The 20291-nt window shown below is 34.6% G+C and overlaps 2 protein-coding genes and 2 pseudogenes across 8 annotated transcripts; 1 reads left to right on the top strand and 3 right to left on the bottom strand.

Annotated features, from left to right (window-relative positions):
- LOC109357313 (common plant regulatory factor 1-like) lies at positions 386-6427 on the bottom strand. 6 transcript variants are annotated; one of them, XM_019601195.1, is made up of 13 exons: positions 6255-6427; positions 5121-5181; positions 4966-5028; positions 4261-4356; positions 4058-4138; positions 3079-3120; positions 2826-2986; positions 2633-2681; positions 2507-2552; positions 1643-1878; positions 1410-1487; positions 1067-1192; positions 386-975 (listed from the first exon to the last, which is right to left on the bottom strand). In XM_019601195.1, the coding sequence occupies exons 2-13, from the start codon at positions 5172-5174 to the stop codon at positions 739-741; spliced, it is 1269 nt and encodes a 422-aa protein (XP_019456740.1). In that variant the 5' UTR covers positions 5175-5181; positions 6255-6427; the 3' UTR covers positions 386-738. The 6 variants fall into 6 exon arrangements, with proteins under 6 accessions (XP_019456740.1, XP_019456742.1, XP_019456741.1 ...); XM_019601197.1 differs by having other exon boundaries at positions 4966-5022; XM_019601196.1 differs by lacking the exon at positions 6255-6427 and adding an exon at positions 5969-6093.
- LOC109356112 lies at positions 8627-10490 on the bottom strand (annotated as a pseudogene).
- Positions 11396-14261, bottom strand: LOC109357436 (protein CURVATURE THYLAKOID 1A, chloroplastic-like). Of its 2 annotated transcripts, XM_019601398.1 has the most exons (6): positions 14039-14261; positions 13390-13487; positions 13132-13239; positions 12899-12970; positions 11688-11779; positions 11396-11652 (listed from the first exon to the last, which is right to left on the bottom strand). In XM_019601398.1, exons 1-5 carry the CDS (start codon positions 14181-14183, stop codon positions 11714-11716), a joined length of 489 nt encoding a protein of 162 aa, XP_019456943.1. In that variant the 5' UTR covers positions 14184-14261; the 3' UTR covers positions 11396-11652; positions 11688-11713. The 2 variants fall into 2 exon arrangements, with proteins under 2 accessions (XP_019456943.1, XP_019456941.1); XM_019601396.1 differs by having other exon boundaries at positions 11396-11779; positions 14039-14260.
- LOC109356433 lies at positions 14808-16123 on the top strand (annotated as a pseudogene).

The following is a 20291-nucleotide window of genomic DNA, read 5'->3' as shown; positions in this document are numbered from 1 at the left end:
TGTTTTTCCTAGTATCTCAAGTAGAACTAAACCATATAGTGACCATGTTGTTGAGTTACTTTTAGTACACGAGGAGAGAAAATGAAAATATTCAAGATTCAAATTTTTTCTAACCCAGGTAGGGTTTCAAACCCCAAGTCCTCTAATTCTCTTTTACTTGACTTTGTACCTCACAATCCCTACCTATCAAAACATAATAATCCATCAATGTTTAGTCACCATAACATAATAATAAATGCTATGCCAAATCGCAGGCCAATCAGAAAATTCTCTTGGGAGGCTCACATGGGCTTTGCTGATTTCATAATATCAAGACCCATGTTCCTGCTTCCACAACATGAATGTCAAAAGGTAATATGCATGCCATAAGCCACAACATGAAAACTTGTTTGCAAAGATATGCATAAGTCATAATAACTTTATTCAGTCACTATTAGGAGGTTGACACTAATAGTTAATACACACCAATTATAAAACAGTTCAATAACCTTCATCTGAAGTCTAAACTAAATGTCTAACTCTTCAATTTACAAACTTTATAGGTTGCCATCCACTTCTGTCAAATCTAATAGAATACAGGGTTTATGTCCTAAGAAATGGAAAAGCAAATCATTAGTTCTAGTATTGATGGATATAGATTCTAAAATTCAGCTGATCCATCCCTCTGAAACCTGTTAGCAGTAATTTTGGGCTTCTAATATGCCAAAACTACATAATCAACCAGTATAATTACTGGTTTCAACTAGCTGCAACAGCATTAGCTCTATGATTATCCAGTAGTTGATGCAGCTTTGCCCCAGATGTTGGTTTGTTCTCACCATAATCATTCTCATCCTCTGCAGTTATATCGTTGGAACTGGAATTATTAACTCTTGATAGTAAGTTTTCTGTACTTCTAGGTATAGCCCTTTGGATGTCAATGCTGTTCAAAATGACCTCTTCTGTTTGTCCCAGTTGAGCATTTTTCAGCTTTTCCTGAGTCAAAAGCAATTAAGTACTCAGTACCATGGAAACATAGAATAACTATAAACTTTAAAGGTATAGAGGGATATTATACAAACAGTACCTTCAATGTAGCATTTTCCACCCTCAGTTTCTCAGAACTTTCATCCAACTGGTTTATTTCTGATTTCAGTGACACATTCTCGGCAGTCAAGTTATCAACTTTTCGTGCCAATTCTTCAGCCTCAGCCTGAACAGAGAAATATGTGCATTAGTCATGAGCTTTCTTCTCATCCGTGCAACCTTTTTTAACTCTCTTTTTAGGGATACATGGATAAGCAACACGTGCAACAAAGGTACAAGCATGTGACAGTAAAGAAACTAAGCAACTTTTGTGTTTTATCTGACAGCTAAAGAAGCAAAAGAAGGTTTACAAGTCTATGAAACAAAACTGCAGCAGTTTCTACCTGCTTCCTAAGCCTGGACCTTCTAGCAGATTCACGATTTGATTGTTTCCTCCTCTCACGTTTCAGGTCTCGCTCATCCTAAGGAATTCAAACATACTCACAGCAATTACTTAGGTGTCAGCAAAAGGTAAGGATAGTTCACTATTGTTGTACCGTAGTTCAGAAGCATTTCTAATGTACTAGATATGATCTGAACCATTTAGGATGAAGTATAAAACTATAAACTGCCATACCTGTAACCAAGCTTCAGGAGGCAAAACTCCACAAGGTTGTGGGACACTTGTGGATTTTGCCTTAGCATTAACAGCCGAAGGGTTCCTCAGCTCCAGTGTTGTGGTCATACCTGAAGAAACTGTAGGTCCAACAAATTTTCCTACAGCACTGATTGGCGTAGCTGACACCATCTTATTAGAAGCAGCAGTTTCTTTGGAAACTGGATTATCTTCTACCTCAGTTTTCCCTTCTCGATCTGCTTGTACAGTTGGAAAAATTACAACTACCAGCTCAAAGATTATGTTGACAACCAAACTCCTAGAGTTAATACATTCAGACACTTGTAGTTTGTAGATATATATCACATTCTGAAAGTATGGACTTGATTTTACTAACAATTGCAAGCATAAGACATCAATAGCTTGATTGTATTCAGTATGAAAACCAGGTAAATTCTCATGTTAATATCACCTTTGTCAAACTAATCATAAAGTTAAAAACTTGGGTAGTTTCACCATAAAAAAGGGGCTGCTCAGTGCATGAGTGTCCCACCTAGTAGGGTTTGGAGAGGGTAGATGTACGCAACCTTACCCAACAAGTGAAAAGACTGTTTCCAGGACTTGAGCTTGTGGCCTCATGGTCACTAAACAAAAACCTTATTGTTGCAACATTGTGACTCACCCTCTAATAGGGAAAACAAATAATCACCATTACATGGTAGGATCACCTTACTGTGCATAAATAATAGAATAGCATACAACTTATCAAGACTATTCTCAATGAAGTGGTTGACATCAAGCATACACTGATCAAGGAAGTGTAATTATCAAGGAACATTATGTTGTTCACCAAGATATGACACTTAGTGAAAAATTGAGTTATACCAGTGGTTGGTGTTCCCTCGCAGCTTCTTTTCCTTGATTGATTGGCCTGAGCATTAAAATAGACTATTAGTGCATATGATCCAAAAAATGCAATGGGAAAAATGCTAAAGGCAAGAAAGTTCTGACCCCTGAAGTGTTGCCATCGCTTCCATCACTTGAACCCTCGGTATCCACACTGTTGATGTCACCATAAAGTTATTCAGTTATGAACATGAAACATGGAGAGTAAGTGATTCAAGGACCAATCTTCAATATGGATGAAAGAAAGTAGAATTCTTTCTCATAACAAACCATATAAAAAGAAAACAGATCAACAAACCTCTGTGACAGCACGTTTTCAGCTCCACGCCCTGCACTTCCAGCATTGTCATTTCCTATTGACATTGCAAGCCCATCAAACCCTTTCAGTTTCTTCATTAAACCCTGATCAGTATTTCCAGAAATTTTGGTTGGTGTCTCCACGCTTGAAGGAGTTCCAGCCTGCATTTTTTCCACCAAGTCAAACACGTAATACTTGATTTTTCAAGGAACCAAAAGAGTAGGAGGTGATCTCAGAGAAAACCAAAACTTACAGCAGGTGAAGATGGAACTCCTTGCCCATGTGAATGTGGCCCCTATATGTTAACAGTATTATTAACGATATTATTCATGTGTAGAAGGGAAAAATTTCAACCAATAAAGCATATATGCCATGATGAAAAGACTGCTACTGATAACAATAGCAGTTATGAAGTAATCACAATGATTTGTTACTTCTAGGACATCAAAGAATGGATAAGTTAATGACAACAACAAAAAATGTTGGAAATAAAGGAATCACATCTCAGTATATTCCTAGCCTCTAAAGCACGGATTCATCAAACACCCTCGCGAGTCGGTGTCCGACACATATCCGACACGGATACGCTCGGATTCGCGAAGAATACGTATCCGTAGAGTATCCAAAAAATAAAAAAATGAATATCAAGACACGTATTGGATTCGTTTCCAATAAAATATAGGATAATATAGATTCGTTTTCAATAAAATAGGATAAGATAGATTCATTTTCAATAAAACACCAACTTATTTAAAGACCACAAAGACTCATACCAACATACTATCACACCGCATTGACCCTCCAATAGCTGATCCACCATACCTACTCTCCGATCCACAACATCGCTATCAAGGATGAGATGCAATTGATACTATTTGTGTTTCTAGGGCTAGACAATAAGCAATTTTATGAATTATTCTACTATATTTTCTAATTTTGGTACTTGGAATTTTGGAGGACAATGATTTTCAATTTCCATTATATTTTTTACTTTGGATATTTTGATTTACACTTATAATTTTATCATATTTTATGTGTTTTTTATTATATTATACACGTATCCTTGAACGTGTCGTATCCTATCTTTTAGAAAAAATGTGTGTCGACGTATCGGCCATTTATGGTCCAAATTCATAAATTATAGAACACTAAAATCAAACAACTCATGGTCCAAAAAATAAAAAACATAAATTGCAACAACTATAAGAGAAATTGTAACAACATAGACTTACAATAGCAACTGCAGGATGAGTATAAACCCCTCCGTGTGGATAAATTGCTGCATAAGGTGGCCCATATGGTGGCATCATAGGCTGCAAGAAACAATAAGATGGCAGATTTTCATGTTTGACATATACTGCGTATAACATGACATCCAAAAAACATAAGGATAATGATATCATATAACCAAATAAACAACCCTTTGAGGCACTACCTGTGGTGGACCCCACATATATGGATGAGGAGCGTGACCAGCCGCCATAGCTGGGTTATAGTATGGTGGAATGCTGAATCCTGGTCCATAATATGCCTGAAGATAATATAGGCACTTTAAATCACCATATACAGTTTATAGTGGGCAACTATTCTCAGAAGCGAAAGCACTCCAGGTCCAATGTAAAATTTATTGGAGATTCTTAACCTAACTGATTACAAAACTACTAGCAACACCATGCAGAATTTCAGCATGATATTAAATCAGGGGATTAATATTGATTGCAACTCACGAAGTATAGAATAAGTAAGACACTGCACCATAGGAGGAACAAATACAAAATAAACAGTTTCCATTAGATCATTGGTTCAACCATAAGTCAAAATGGAAATAAATGAACAATATTTTGTGAATAACAGGTAGCTGATGTCTTCCAAGGATAATGATGCTTTCCATTCGCAATTATCACAGATGTAGATTAAAGTTTTCAAAATAGTAGAATAGCTAGTAGGAAATCCAATAAACTTGGTCTTTTAACAAATAAATTAAACATAGTCATTGGTAGTGATTGACTAAGTGACAGTAGCACATATTAAAGTTTGATGGCAGTTATATACATTATACTGAGTTTATCTTAAGCGGAAAGTAAAAAATTAAAACTACAGGCAATAAGATACAAATGAAATTAAGGCAAAAGGAAAGTACCTGCATGGCAGCCCAATCAGGATAGACATGAACATTGGCCTGGTTCGCCCGGTTAGCCTGATCCTATTAACAAGGTAAGAATAATAGTATTTAGAACAAGCTTGTAAATTGTTTCCACACACATTAAGACATTGATCTCAGCTTGAAGTTGTTACCGGTGAAGAAGGCTTTTCGGTCTTAATGCACTTCCCTTCCTCACTGTTTCCCATGAAGCAACTGCATTAATAGGAACCCTGTCAGCTGTTATCAAAGGGAAAATGTTGCAAGGAATGCAAGGCAAAAATTCATAGGCCAGAATTTATGTGCTTCCAAACCCGCATCGGGTCCTAGGTAGAAACCAGGACAACATAATCTTTTGATACGGAAATTTTCAACAGGTTATAAGTGCCAAAAAAAACTAGCATAAGGAAGAGTAATTCCAACAGTTTTAAATTATTGCTTCATATAGAAATCATTAAAGTCAGATGCAAGAATTGCAAACAATTACATCAAAGGTGAGAGAGAAATTCTAGGCTTCTAGCAACAGTATAATTGCAGTGACAAATTTGGTTCATTCTGTTAATAACTACTTAGAAAATAAAAACATGTTAAACACTATGAGCTTGTAAGCTACAATAGAGATAACATCATACAAAGATGACTATTTTCTTGGTAAGTACCACAAACAAAATGAAATCAAAGACTTAAAAGTCAGTCAATTACAGAATTGTAGAGGGTCAATTTTCACTTTTTAGACCCCACAATCAGGAAACAGAGATAATCAAATCCAACAGCAAAATCTGAGAACTTAATGACTAAAAAGCCCTTCAAAACCAAAGTTTTTTTCATCATAGGGTGAGAGAGAAATATTGAAAATCCTAAATTTGCTAACTGAATAAATAAAATTCAGAGGTTTTAATCCTGATCCATACCCCCTTATTCATTTTAAACTATTTCATATGGGAAATTAAATTAAACAGAAAATTAATAAATTTAACTTTTAAAATGGAAAGAAGACCCTTACCCAATCAAATCAAAACACACAAATTCATAGAATTCACCACATACAAAAGGAGATCCAAGGAACAATTAGCTCTTATCTCTTTCTTCAGCTAGCTAGAAATATATAATTATCAAAAAGAAAGAAAAAACAATTCAAAACACAACCCCAGTAAAAAAAATATAAAACAAAATTATATTACACTTCAGTTTCTATGCTACCACATACAAAAATATAATTAGACCCAGAAACAAAATAAAAATCAAAACTTTATCAAGATAACTCCAAAGTTGAACATAATTCAACGTACCTGACAAATACCCAAATCTTCTAGTAACCGATAAAAAAACCTCACCAAATTAAAAAAAATGAAAAAGGAATAATAATCAATTCTAGTAGCTTCAACTATCCTGAAATTAAGGTTTGGAAGAGAAATTTAGTATTTTTGTCTCTGAGAGAGAAAAGGGTGATGTGGTGAATAAGAAAGAAAGAGAGAAGAAAGACAATTCCACGTGACAATACACGTGTCATGTGTAGAGATGGCGTATGGGTATGACATATATACGGTTGGGAGTGTATATCTACGGTGGTCATCAAACCGTACACGTGGTCATCATTTATGGGATCCAATCTAGGTTACCCCACCCTGCCCAATAAATTTTTTCTACTCTTTTTTTGTTGTTAATTAGTAATATAAGTAGTATGTGAGAACTAGATCAGACCAGACAGTCTGACTTATCAGGTCACTGACTGAACTTAGAAATAATATTGATTTACAGTCTTAATTAAATGAGGGTTAAATCACTTTGAACCTAAGAAAATTGTGATCCCATTATGCTAAAATTAAAAAAAATGAAACATTACTCTAATATTTTATTTTACTATGGTCTAAGAAAAGATACGGCGGAGAAATATTATTTTAACTTAATTATACATAATTATTAATTATAATTTTTTACATTTATACATAATTATATATTTATAAAAATTAATGATGAAACGATTTAAAAATTTAAAACAATTAAACCTGGTAGGTAATCTTTTCGGATTTGATGTCATCGAGTTTCACAATGTTAAATATAAGATTTATTTGATTTATGAAATTGTAGAAATGTGAATTTAGTCTTTATCATGCTAATTGCCAATTAATAATAAAAATTATTTGAATCAGAAAAGATTAAATGTATTTAAATTGAATACTTTTTGAATTACAATGATAACAGATAAGCTATTGTTTCCAAGATTACAGCTCTACCCAAAATATGAAGCAATGAACTTTTAGCTTTCTTGTATTCAACAATTATATATAGCAAAGTTATGTAAAAGTTGTTCGAGGAAATTGTGTAATCTAACAAAAAGATTTCAATCCAAATGGTAATTTAACTTTATGTTCTTATCATCACATACATAAATATACCACCTTCTTATCTTAAAACAGTAAATCAAATTACCTAGTTATCCTTTACGGAAGAGCAACATAAATTAGTTTACATATTAGTATGTCAATTACATGCAAACTATCACCGCATCTAATTATCGTCATCAAAATCAAATGTATATTATAATATTACATCTTCATTTTAAAAAGAAATGTAATTGCATATTATTATAGAATATAGGATTTATATACTATTAATAGTAAATATTTATACACTAATCATTCACAATTTGTTTGTATAGTTTTTATCTAAGAATTAATAAAAATTAAATATTAATGATAGATGATATAATAACAATATAAAAAACTCTCATATTCTTATTATATACATTATTTTCTTTAATTTATTCTTATATGATAGCCTCTGTTAACAATAAATAATTAAGTATACACTATTAAATATTTTAATGGTGTTTTGATGAGTGTACAAGCAAGACACTTATTAGCTGTGATACATCATACATGCATACTTAGTGAAGCCAGAAGACAAAAATATAAGATTTGCAATGTCATTATTAAAAAAATATTTCTTAGTTTAATATTTATGAATCATAGTTTTTTATATTCTTAGTTGTTACATCATTTGTCTACATTTTTTATATTAATGATTGTTATTAATTTTTAAATAAAAATAATAAAAATAAATAATAGATGACGGACAAAAAAACTCATAACACAAAACATAACACTCTATCATTTTTACTGTGAATGGTAACTTGAAATAAATTATGCACCAAGCACAACCATGTTAAACTACAAACTCCACAAGGATTGAGTGTGCGGAGAGTTACATGATTGGAGCTAGGAAATTAACGCAAATAATGATGGGTACAATGATAATAAACTAGTGAATAAGTGTTTGGATTGCACAGGTTTGTATTATATTTTGAAATTGTAATATTTTCATGGTAATTGTTAACAAAAGGTGGAAGTAAATACATTTTCATTATGTCAATAATATGTTAATACATACACAATTTGTTATCTATTCATATATCAAAGCATGTCATCAAAGTGATAGATATGTACAAATATGATATTGGATTACTGGTCTAAGACCATATTAGATCATGAGAACGACCAAAAGATTAAAAGTTTAATTCCTAAGAATGATACTTGTTGGGATGAACAATCATATCCCAAAAAACCATTGAATGAGATGATATTCTTGATAGTAAAAAAAAAAGTGATAGCTATATTTTTCTATTTAGCTCAAAACAATCAACAATTATGTACTGATTCTTTTGGATTAAGTTAATACTACAAAAAGAGGAAAGTGTTAATTGAAGAACCAATTAACTAGGAACATCATCATTCTCAAGAACTGGTTGAGTTCTCCTTATTGAAGCAACTGGTACTTTAGTTTCTCCAATCCAGAATGTATCAAAAGCCTCACCCTTTTCTGAAATTTTCTCCATTTTTCTCATTCTTCTTCTCTTGACCACTTTAACTATAATTATCAAGACCAAAACCAACACAACCAACCCAACAAAACATATTACAAATCCCAACACCCACCATATGTTAAACCCTTTGCTAAGGTTCTGTGTTTGAGATTTTGTTGTTGGAACTACAATAGTGTAGTGCCCTTCACTCTTCGCTTCACACACATATGGCCTAATCATTTTTCTGAATTTCACTGATCCACCAGCACCAAACTTGACACAAATTGGTGTCACATTTTTTGCATATGGCCTAATGTGAGGAAATTGAATTCTGATGGGTTTTCCTTGGATGATAAGGTTCATCTTCTCACAATCTATTATTCTATTAATGTTGTTTCTGATGAAGTGTAAGGTATAACACCAAAAACTGGAGCTAGCATTGTGTGGTTAGGCACATTGTAGTAATGAGAAGACCAATTGCCTAAGTTTTCATATAATATAGCCATTCTCTTCCTATTAGGCTGTGGCACAACTCTTCTTGGAATATTGAAGAAACTATAATTCACTCCTCTTAACCAGAAAGAGACGGTTCGCAATCGAACAACCGAAATTTTCATGCCTGTGAAGTTACCAGGAAGAGAAATGTTGTAGAAAGCACCTGTTCTAGGCTTTTCTATCACTTTGTTAGCATGCTTGCAAAGGAAGGTATCTAATGAATCATGATCATAAGTATCTGAGGCTTCAACCAAAGATGACAGAAACAAAGAGACAAATATCCATGTAATTTGCCACCATCTTTCTACCTTTAGACCCATGAATTTCACCCTACAAGCCTTTTTCTGAAGTCTTTAATGTTGAATTCTTGAATGGCTTTCATGGAGATCCATTGATGAACCAAACCCATTGAGATTTTTTTTATATATCATGCATTATTTTCACTACTCTTGATGAGTGGAAGGGAAACTTTTCTAACCACAAACTTGCTTTTCTTTTCTTCTATGCTTATAGAGAGACAAATATTAAGGAAACTCACACAATTAGACTCCTTCACCAACCAAAGTCTCGGCCAAGAAAAAAATTGCATATAACCTTTGGTTGAGAAGGTATAACAGAATCTCCTTTCTTTTTCAACCCATGACCTGCATGAGTTTCTTCTTACATGCAACAAAATAATCAGATTCCTTCTTCAATCAAGTCTTTGAAGAAGAATGATGTAATGTAAGGCACTTTATGGATTTGGTTTTGAAGGTAAACCTGTACCAACTTATAAAAAGTGATATTGGTTGAAAAAACAAATGAGATTACATATCAGAATTCTCCAACGGTTGTTTATATGTAAGTAAAGATGCTAATGGAGTTTCTTGTGCCTAGAAATCAGAGGTATATGTGGAATAACGTGGCTGTGAAGAAATGAATTGATGAAATATGTTAAAGAGTTCTATTCTAATAACATTGGCCAGCACATGAAAAGAAAAAAGGGTGTATTAATTTTTTATTGACTTGTTGTCATTATCAATTATTAGATTCTTTAAAAGTAAAAAAAAAAACTCTAATTATGTAGCTACATATTGTTTTTTATATGTATTTATAGGTAGTTGATGAAAGAGGGGAAGAATGAGTTGTGGCCAACTAGGACTTAGGTAAGGGTAGTCCCCTTATGAGAGGCGAAAGCTATGCACCTCCAACTATGAAGATTGCTTATTTTAGGCAAAGGATTCGCTAGGGTGGCAAATTAGTCTCATGTCTAGGATGCTTTATCAACAATTATTTTGTAATATTAACACAATACTAGGATGCTTTATCAACAATTATTTTGTAATATTAACACAATACTAGGATGCTTTATCAACAATTATTTTGTAATATTAACACAATACTAGGATGCTTTATCAACAATTATTTTGTAATATTAACACAATACTCTCATGTCTAGGATGCTTTATCAACAATTATTTTGTAAAAGCTTCAACTTGGCATTGTCATGTCTACAAAGTTGTACTAACATTATTGTCATGTAAACTACTCTAACTTTTAAGAAATGCATTGCCAGAATGGTTTTGATTATAACAAAATATAGTAATTCATGTTAGAATTACACACGATCTACACTAAGATTCATAACACAACTTAAAATTATCAGTTTCAATTTTGTACCTTTGTTAGACATATTGCTTTGTTTAAATGAACTCAACATCACAAGTCAATGAATATGATCTTCATCTAGTTCTGTTTTCCTTAAGTGAGATGAGTGAACACCTTTTGGTGTTATGAGAATACATGTTTAAAGATACGTATTTATAAAGAAAGAAATGGAGGGACTCAATATGTGACTTTCAATATGGAATGATCACAGGATAAATTTCACTAAATGTCAAGTTATCAATTCAGGGGGATCAATAGTTTATTTAAAGGTACATATAAAAAACTTAAAACAAATAGTTCAGTTGTAAATGAGGCACCATAAAGAAACTTGTTAGCATTCTTATTATTTTAACTACAAAATAACTCTAATCTAGGACAAAGATCTGCTCTACCAAACTGTGTCTCAAATCAAATCATGTTCCGGACCAATAAATATTCATTATGTTTTTTATTTTTGTTTGAATATCATTAGTTCGAAACTCTTGTAAAGAACAATGGCCAGTGAGCAACAGCCTGATTTGTTGTCAATCCAAAAAGGATGTCCACCTTCCAAGCATGAAAAAGTAACTTGAGGCATAACTCTAAGGCAATGTTATTTCCTCAGTCATTAACAGAAGTAAAAAGAGTTAGTTTCCATTCAGAACCATATTTTATACATAAATTTTGCTACATAATTTCAACAATGGAATAAGGTTGATACATGGTAATAGAGGTTGAGAACAATTCTATCCTACACCAGGAAATACAGCAAAATGAGAACAGATGATGTTGCAGGAAAAGATCAACTTGACATGGTACATTCTTCTATTCGGTTCCAGCAATTTTCTTCTTCAGTACTTCAATGTCTGTAGCTAGTTCTTTTCTGCTAGACTGTATAAAAGTGTAGCACAATTAGTAAACGAAATATGCTTATTTAAGATAACATGATCAGCTAACAAAAATAGGATTTCTGAATGCAGAAGTATCCAATGTTGAAAATAGTTCACAAGGCCACTTCTACACAGCCTGACATCGAGCTCACTCAAAATTCAACCGCTTTTATCAGAACAGATCTATAGCACAGCACAGGCACACACAAAAAAAAATGGTGGTTCAATGCACAAGACTCCCATTTAGTATGGTCTAGGAAGGTAGATGTACACAGCCTTACCCAGTTAACCCCACAAGCGGAAAGACTATTTCTAGGATTTAAACCTATAAACTCATGATCACTAAGCCGATATCTCATCACATGTGTCCAATTTAAATGGTCTTTAACAACTCAAACACTTAACCGACACCCTAAATTGACTTGGACACTTCTTGAACGCTGCTCTCAATTTTTTATATTTTTACGAAAACTTTAAAAGGTGAAAAGTTTGGATAAAGAGATAATAAAATGTGGAATACAACATAAGATGAGTTTGTATCACTTGATTTTCAAGTTGCTAACTTGATGAACCTAAGCTATATGTTATCCTTTTCAATGATGATGATCAAGAAGGGGAGAGAAAGGTATTAGGTGTATTAAAAATGAAAGTGAATTATATGATATTTTGTGATCTTTTTTGTAATGAGACAAAATGCTTACTTTGTAAACTAATGCCTTTTAATGTTTTCTGTGAGGACCATCATCATAAGGAAATATTGAATGTGAATTCAATTTTTTTTGACATGTTCATATTATATGGTGTCTTGTCCCTCTGTCATGTATTTTGGACAGTATTTGTGTTCGAGTGACATGTCCAGTATCTGTGTTGGAGTCAGTGTTTCATATGTGAGAAAAGAGCTATTGCTCAGTTGTAAAAGGGGTTGTGAAATATAAAACCATGGAGAAGATACCACTCTCCTTTTCTTGTTCAGTATAGTCAATCATTTAATAAAATTCAATCTTTTTCATTCTCAATCTACATCAAATTTTCAGTGGTTTCATGGGTTCATAACACATGTGCACAGAACAAACATGTTTGATTTTAAAGTAGTAAAGCATTCACAGTTTATTTTACCAACCTTAAACAGAAGGTACCGGTAGACAAACCATCCAGTGTATCCTAATCCAACCAACTCCAAAACCTTAGGAAGCTGAAACAAATAAAATTATTTCAGATTTGTTCACCAGGCTTTGTATCAGTATAACTACTGAAGCATACATGCATGCTAACCAATGGCTCTACCACCAGAGGTGATGACAAAATATGAAAAGGCGAATTTATATTCAACAAGAATGAACACTTTTGACTTACCACGGGAACTGAGTTTATGGCACCCACAAGAATTGAAGATAGCCAAACAAAAACTACAGCTCCACCACCATAAAGAAGTACTGTGGACTTGTTTTCAACAGCATCCCACTGATAATGATAAATTCACGATATTATTTCCACTTGGTTTAAAGAAAGGTTGCCAAAGAGAATATTGGAATTGCAAGATTGTAGATTTTCGAAAACAAAGTTCGGGATAAAACTAAATTCTTGAAATTAACCAATTAATAAACTTCTTACCTTTTCCTTCAGATCTGTGATCAACTCATTAGCATCTGCAGAAGTAGAAGTTTCCTCTGAAGAAGCTCTGATCTGAATCAGAGAACTTTTCCTTGACTCTGAACGGGAAGAAATAAGAAAGTAAGTTAGAACTGAAAAAGGAATAGTAAATAAAAAACAATATAACTGAACTGAATAACAAGAACAATGAAACCAGAAACAATATAACTAGTACTCTTCTTAAGGATAGGGAGGGACTCGTTAAAATTACAGACACAAAAGGCTTAATTGAGAGAAAACATGTTTATTGGTTTTATTCAATAATTGCTAACTGTGAATATAAAAACTTAGACAATTACTGGTGGGCATTCGTAGTTCCTTGGCGACTTCTTATCATGCAATTATAAGACATTCTTTACACTGCAAAGTACCAAAAATTGTGCTGCACTACATGGTTTGCAGGGTTCAAAATAGCACAAAAATCAATCACACTACTGTAACTTGTAGTTAATATTTCTGTGAAAAAATAATAATAAAGCAGCATGCAATTAAAATTAAAGGCAATAGAAATTTTTTAAAGTCATATACTTTTTGAGTCACCAAGTATGCAACATATTATATATTTATCTAAGAGTTTATCCAACAATAAAGAAGTAAAGAGAAAGAATACCTTGGAGGTGTTTAAGAGAAGGTAGGAACAAAGAAGGAGTGATGGTTCTAGAGAAGCGAGGAGAGAGGTAAGGCAAAGCAGAGCAGTGAACAACGTTGGTTGTGGTCAGAATCCTAGGAGGAACAACAACTGTGGCTGCTGCCATTATTAGTATTTTACTGTTTTCTGAGAAATGAGAGAAGTTTTGTGAGAAGACTTTGTTGTATGTTGGCTTGTAATCCACTTTTTTGATGTGAATTTGAGACACTCATTCAATCACTTGACACCTGGTTGAACCTTGCTTTCTCATTGGTTGCTTCCCTATCTTCAAAATCCCACACGCCTACTATTGAGGAGTGAGACTCCCCTCAATTAATGGAGAGGCAAGTGCTATGTAAAAGTAAATAAAAGATAACACACATTGATATTCATATCCCTTTTATTTAAAAGGATATTACACTTTTACCCTTAAAATACAAAGGAAAAAGTCACTTGCCTCTCTATTACTTGAGAGGAGTCTCACTCACTGTTAAGTTATGGGAATTCTGTCTCACTTGGGTTACTTAATTGTATAATTGTTCAGAAATATTTAATTATTAAACTTTTATTTTAAATACTTTTTTTAATTAATCATAACTGACATGAAATGAAAATTGTGGGATATATGCTCCTTCATTCATTACACCAAAATTTGTATGAAGATTTATCCAACACATAAAAAAATGTTATTTATTAAAATTAAATTTGTAATATGTTGTGAAAATTTCTTTGGTTATTTCTTCTTTCTCCAACTTCCCATTAATCATGGGCCTAAATTATGGCATGGCCCATCAAATTCCCACGTTTACCAGCCCACTCCTTTTCTCCACCAGACCTACTCTCAGCTGCGTAGTTACAGAACCTCTGCAATGGTGCAACCAGAAAACACTTCACTTACGATACCAGCATTTGAATCATAGCTTACCAAAACGACACCGTCCCATGAAGCCAAACATTTGTGACTCACAAAGTTCAATCCTTTCAACTCTTCTCGTTCAACCCATCAACTCATCCAACGTTGTTCCGTTAGCGGAACCGCAAAAGGAAAAGCTAAGATCAAGCACCCCAAAGCAACGCGCGCGTGAATCAGCGCGTGAGACAATGGGCTTAATCAGCAAGGATCGCAAACGAGAACTCGAGATGATGATGAAGAAGAAGAAGAACGATAAATTGAAAGTATCGGAGACTCCTACGATAATTGGAACTCCGGGGTTGGATTTGATAACATTAGGGTTAGTGGATGTTGAGAAATTGACTAAGTATGAATTGAGTGTTGAAGATGGAAGAGAATTGGTGAAGGAGTATAGTAGGATTATGATGAGGAAGCATAGAGTTAGACAAGCTTCGGAATCGACTCTGTTGAGGATGAAGAAGGAGGCAATTGAGGCATTGCCTGAAGGGGGTTTGAGAGAGGCTGCATTGGTGCCTGATTTGTCGCCTTTTCCGGCGAACCGGTTTATGGCTACATTGACTCCTCCTCCTCCTCATTAGGGTTACATTGAGAAGGCTAGGGATGCTGGCATGCTGCTGAGAAGATCAGTGGAACTGAAAAGATTGGATAGATAGATAAATAGATAGATCATCACAAGGTCAGTAATATATTACAGAAGTTTATAATGCTTAAGTTGTGTTTGAAAATTCTTTTTTAAAGTTGTTTTTGATAAATTGTGTTTTCTGGGTTTGTTTGAAATTGAGTTTGTGCTAATTGATTTATCTTGGCATACTTCATTGTGAAAAGTAGTTTTAGTAGAATTAGCTGATATTGGATAACTAGCATGGATCAGCTACCTTGAATTTAAGCCATTGGAATTATACACATTTGTGTATGTGAAAGAAATTTCGCAGTAGATCAAATTAACTACTTGTGCAACTGATCCAGTTATCGAGTGCTATGGTTTGTATTGGCAAAAAGATGTATGGATAGCAATAGGTTAGCATTAATCCTTTGAAAGAAAGAGGATGTATTGACTTGTTAGGAGTAAGAGTGATAGTATATACAACCAATTGTTAGGCTTGGAAATCACATTCACACCTAACCATGCTGGTATGGAGCTTGCCATGCACCCCACATTTACACAAACACTATGCTGGTTCACCTTCAAGTGACAACACATTTTTTGTGGGCAGCAAACTATGGACATTGGATTTGATTACCGAGGCAAAGTCAGATATCTCGTGCTTTTTGAATAGGAAAAATTGTGTTTTAGGACTATAAACACCCAATTTTGGCCGGAGTAATTTAATTGATAAGTGAAAAATGTTTTTGAAGTAAAAATAGGCGGGAAGATAATTTGAAGATGAATTGGGCCCATTTGGCCCAACCAGATTATGATTTCTTACCCTAATCTCACCCCCTATAAATCCCAAACTTAGCAACTGCTAGGGGGACCGGAAAAAATTGAAAACAGAAGCAAATTTTTTTTTTAAAAAGGAACAACAAAGAAAGAACAGAGAAGGAAAAGGGGCAACACTCAAGAGAAAATAAAAGAACTCATTTGGTTCTCTTCTCCAACCACTCCCTTGTAAGGTTCCATTTTTTTCTCTCTCTCTATCTTATATGAACTCAATGTTATGAGGCTGTGGTTTTTAAGCATATCGTTATTGCCATGGAACAAATATGTCTTAGTTTCCATTCTCTTTTTATTTTGGGTTACCAGTATTGAAGAGAGTGAACTATTCTTACCCGGAGATATTACCGGATACAGTGCAGCCATGAAGCACTGCGTCGACAGGGAACAAAATGGAACCAAACGATGGTCATGGGGGACCACACGTCTCCGGCGTTGTCGCCGGCTGGACCGCGCCATCCAGAGTGGTTTCCGCCACCGTTGGTGGCAATGCCGCCACTGTTAGTGGCCAAAACGCCGCCACCGGTGGTCCAGCAGCCCGGGCAGTGGCTGGATGGGTTTCTACATTGTAACCCTAAATCCCCAAATTAATTTTGCCCTAATCCCAATTTAATTTTAAAACCTAATTCCTAAATTAATTAAACCCTAAACCCCAAATCAATTTCACCCTACAATTCCCAAACTACTTTCAAAACCCTAGCCCCAAAATCCCCAATTTCATTTTCCATTTCATATGTATGCTTTACGTGCCATGTATGTTTAGTTTTTCTTTTGTTTCATTTTTTTATTATTAAAATTCGTTTTTGTTTATTTATTTATTATATTATTATTTCTGTGTTTTTAATTTATTTATTTACTTGATCTACTTGTTTTATTTTCTCTTTTATAAATTAGTAATATGTTTTGGTATATATGTAATGCAATATAAAATAACTAAATTAAATGAATGAGAGGTAGTGCACTATGGGACTTGTGCCCTGTCGCGTTACCTTAAGTTGACATTTTCTTAATTAAATTAATGAAAGGTGGGCACTTTGAGACTAATTCTCTGCCGTGTTACCTTAAGTTGACACTTTCAACTTAACTAAATCAAGGAGAAGTAGTGCACTATGAGACCAGTGCCCCGTCGCGTTATCTTATCCTATTTTTAAAATAATAAATAAATAAAATATATCGATCGATCAACTTTTTTTTCCTGAAACACTACGTAGCATTGATTTTTCTATTGCAGTAGAGATATGTAGGAGCAGTTATTCCCCTGTTAGACACAAAAAAATAATTTTTTTCCTTATTTTGTTTAATAAATGTGATGATGAAATTAATGTTTTGAATAAATATCCACAAAACTAATCTAGGTACCGTTTTTATAACGGGCGGTATGAGGTGTATAATACCTTCCTCATCCGTAATCGAATTCCGAACTCAATTTCTATTTTTGAGCAAATTAATCATGTTTTCAAAAATTGGTTTTTCATGTTTTCCCTCTAAAAAACATTGATACGACTCCATTACATGTTTTCCCGTACTCATAAAGTGACTCATCATTGCACTTCGGTATTCTTATGCGATGGAAGGCTTTAAAAAAAATCATTTGATAACAAACATCTACATGCATATCATAGGATCATGCATTTGGTCATAAAAAAAAATCATGTCGTTATAGCATTCACATTCATATCATGCATTCAAAAAAAAATATGTGTAAAAATGACATTCACATGCATATCATAATAAAAAAATGGAACAAACAAAACACCATATCATAATTGCAAGAGAGAAAATTTCTTGCAATATGCATGTTAGTGTATCATTCATTTGAAATACATTTATCAAGTCATGCATGCATTGATTACACGTATGTGAAAAAAAGCTAACATCGTCATGTATTTCTTTTAGGATTTGTTACCAACGATGTCTTGTTCCGTACAACTAGAGGCTATGGATTCTTAGTCGAGTGTTAGTAATGTTATTGTCAAGAAAAAGGTGAAGGCTGATTTCAAGATTGCTAGACTGGGTAGCATTGGGATTATCGCTGAGAAGATTCCATATGAAATTCAAGTTGAGTTCCTGGAAGAGTACGGAAGGTTGTATGATCTTTTGTTTGTTGATGTCGACGTCACGACCCTCAATGCACTGACACAATTTTGGAATTGCGACATAGGGTTTTCGAGATGCCTCGCTTAGACACAATACCAGTGATCGAGGAATACCAGCAATTACTGCTGACCTAGAAGGGTCATGGGATCTATATTCCGGGGGTGAAGCTTTAGTCAACGCGATGAGGAAGGTCATCGGGCTAACTCCTTCATATCACATGGAGAGGAAAGATAATCAGGGTTAGTTGCAAAATGCTCTAGAGCAGCACCTACAGAAATTGATGGATCAAGGAAATTGGGCAGTAGTCAAACTTACGCTGACTTTGCTTATTTATCGGTTGGTCTTATTCCTATCGGTTCCCGATACGGTTGGACACGAGGCTATTGGGGGTTTTCTATAAGGTACACAAGTGGAAGGTCGACCCCGTGCCTGCAATCATGGGAGATACTTTCATAGCCATCTTCAATTGTCACATAAAATAGTTTCATAAGATTTGTTATTGTGCTCATCTGTTGTATGTATGGATGACCACGCATGTGCACCCTATTAAATATCAAGCCTTCACCAACCGAATCGCAATGGATTTTAATAGTGTTGCACTCAAAGAACAGACAGTGATTCAGTGGAAGACCACTCTTGAGCGTCTCACTCCAAACGAGTATAAGTGGATGTGTTGTTGGTGTCTGCATAAAAGCATGATAATTCGGCGTGGTTCGTACAATAATGTTCATCTCTTGGGCACAAATGGATGTTACTTCTATACACCAGAATTAGTATTGTGACAACTCAGACGGATGCAGATCAAACAGAGGGATGAGCTTAGGGGTGAAGTCCGTCTCTATGAACATGATGATGAATTAATAAAGAAGGCTAAGGAAGCTTGGGACAATCTCGTCATTAGAGATGATCAACAACGTGGAGCAGCTCGGGTCCGCAGCACACCCGAGTATGACAGTTGAAGAGCAAATAGAGTTGGAGAGGTAACCATATCGCCACCTTTGCCAAGAGAGGAGCCTCAAAGGAGAAAGAGCTCCAAGGTATGATAGAAACCCTGTGGGAGCATGTGAACAGTGTCGATGGAAAGAGACAAGATGCTCAGATCGAAATAATAAGAAAAAACCATGAGATTGATAAGCTGAAAAAGGAGCTAAAAATAGAAAAGGACGCATTTGTTCCAGCCACTCTAAAAAAGGCCAAAACTGAAGCATCCATTGAAATCTGTAAGTTGAAAGAGCAATTGGAAACCCAGAGGCGAATTATAGAAACAAACTCTTAAAAAAGGGCCGAGTTGAAGGAAGAGTTAAAGGGCTTCAAGAGGGCCATCTATCTCAGAGATGTGAGGATTGTCGAGCTTGAAAGAGATCTCAGATCAAGCCAGCAAGAAGCCGTTATGGGACAAGATCAATTCACCCATTTGACAGAACGTGTCGCGCATTTGCAAGAAGTGCAACAAAATTTGGACAGGTATCGAGAGGCTCTAGCCAAGGCTAAATGTAAAACGAAATGGTACAAGCGAAGGGCATACGAGTTGCAGTCTGAATCAACAATATGGGGCACGAACTCAAGTGGAAGGAAGAAGACAAACAAAAAGAACTTGAAGCTGCCAGAATGATGACAGAAGAAGTCGAGGGATGCAAAGAAATGTGGAAACAAAGGTCCATATCCTTGTTGGGACATTGGGAGACCCACAGCTATAGTTGGCTCGAAGATTTCGAGTCTGTGTACCAAGAAAGCATAAAAGTGGGGGTTAACCTACCGACAAAGGTCAGAGCATTCTTCAACGACTATCA

This window comes from Lupinus angustifolius, chromosome LG09 (genome assembly GCF_001865875.1).
Source record: "Lupinus angustifolius cultivar Tanjil chromosome LG09, LupAngTanjil_v1.0, whole genome shotgun sequence".
Lineage (NCBI taxonomy): Eukaryota > Viridiplantae > Streptophyta > Magnoliopsida > Fabales > Fabaceae > Lupinus > Lupinus angustifolius.
Note: the sequence above shows the minus strand (reverse complement) of the source record. Positions and strands in the feature narration are given on the sequence as shown.

What these genes read in the sequence shown, in the direction of transcription:
- LOC109357313 (XM_019601195.1), bottom strand. Translation starts at nt 5,174, where the DNA reads ATGGGAAACAGTGAGGAAGGGAAGTGCATTAAGACCGAAAAGCCTTCT. An exon ending in ATATGTGGGGTCCACCACAG is followed by an intron (nt 4,139 to 4,260) that starts GTAGTGCCTCAA and finishes TGTTTCTTGCAG; the next exon opens with CCTATGATGCCACCATATGG. An exon ending in CGAGGGAACACCAACCACTG is followed by an intron (nt 1,879 to 2,506) that starts GTATAACTCAAT and finishes CTGTACAAGCAG; the next exon opens with ATCGAGAAGGGAAAACTGAG.
- LOC109357436 (XM_019601398.1), bottom strand. Translation starts at nt 14,183, where the DNA reads ATGGCAGCAGCCACAGTTGTTGTTCCTCCTAGGATTCTGACCACAACC. An exon ending in TCACAGATCTGAAGGAAAAG is followed by an intron (nt 13,240 to 13,389) that starts GTAAGAAGTTTA and finishes TATCATTATCAG; the next exon opens with TGGGATGCTGTTGAAAACAA. An exon ending in CCATAAACTCAGTTCCCGTG is followed by an intron (nt 12,971 to 13,131) that starts GTAAGTCAAAAG and finishes TATTTGTTTCAG; the next exon opens with CTTCCTAAGGTTTTGGAGTT.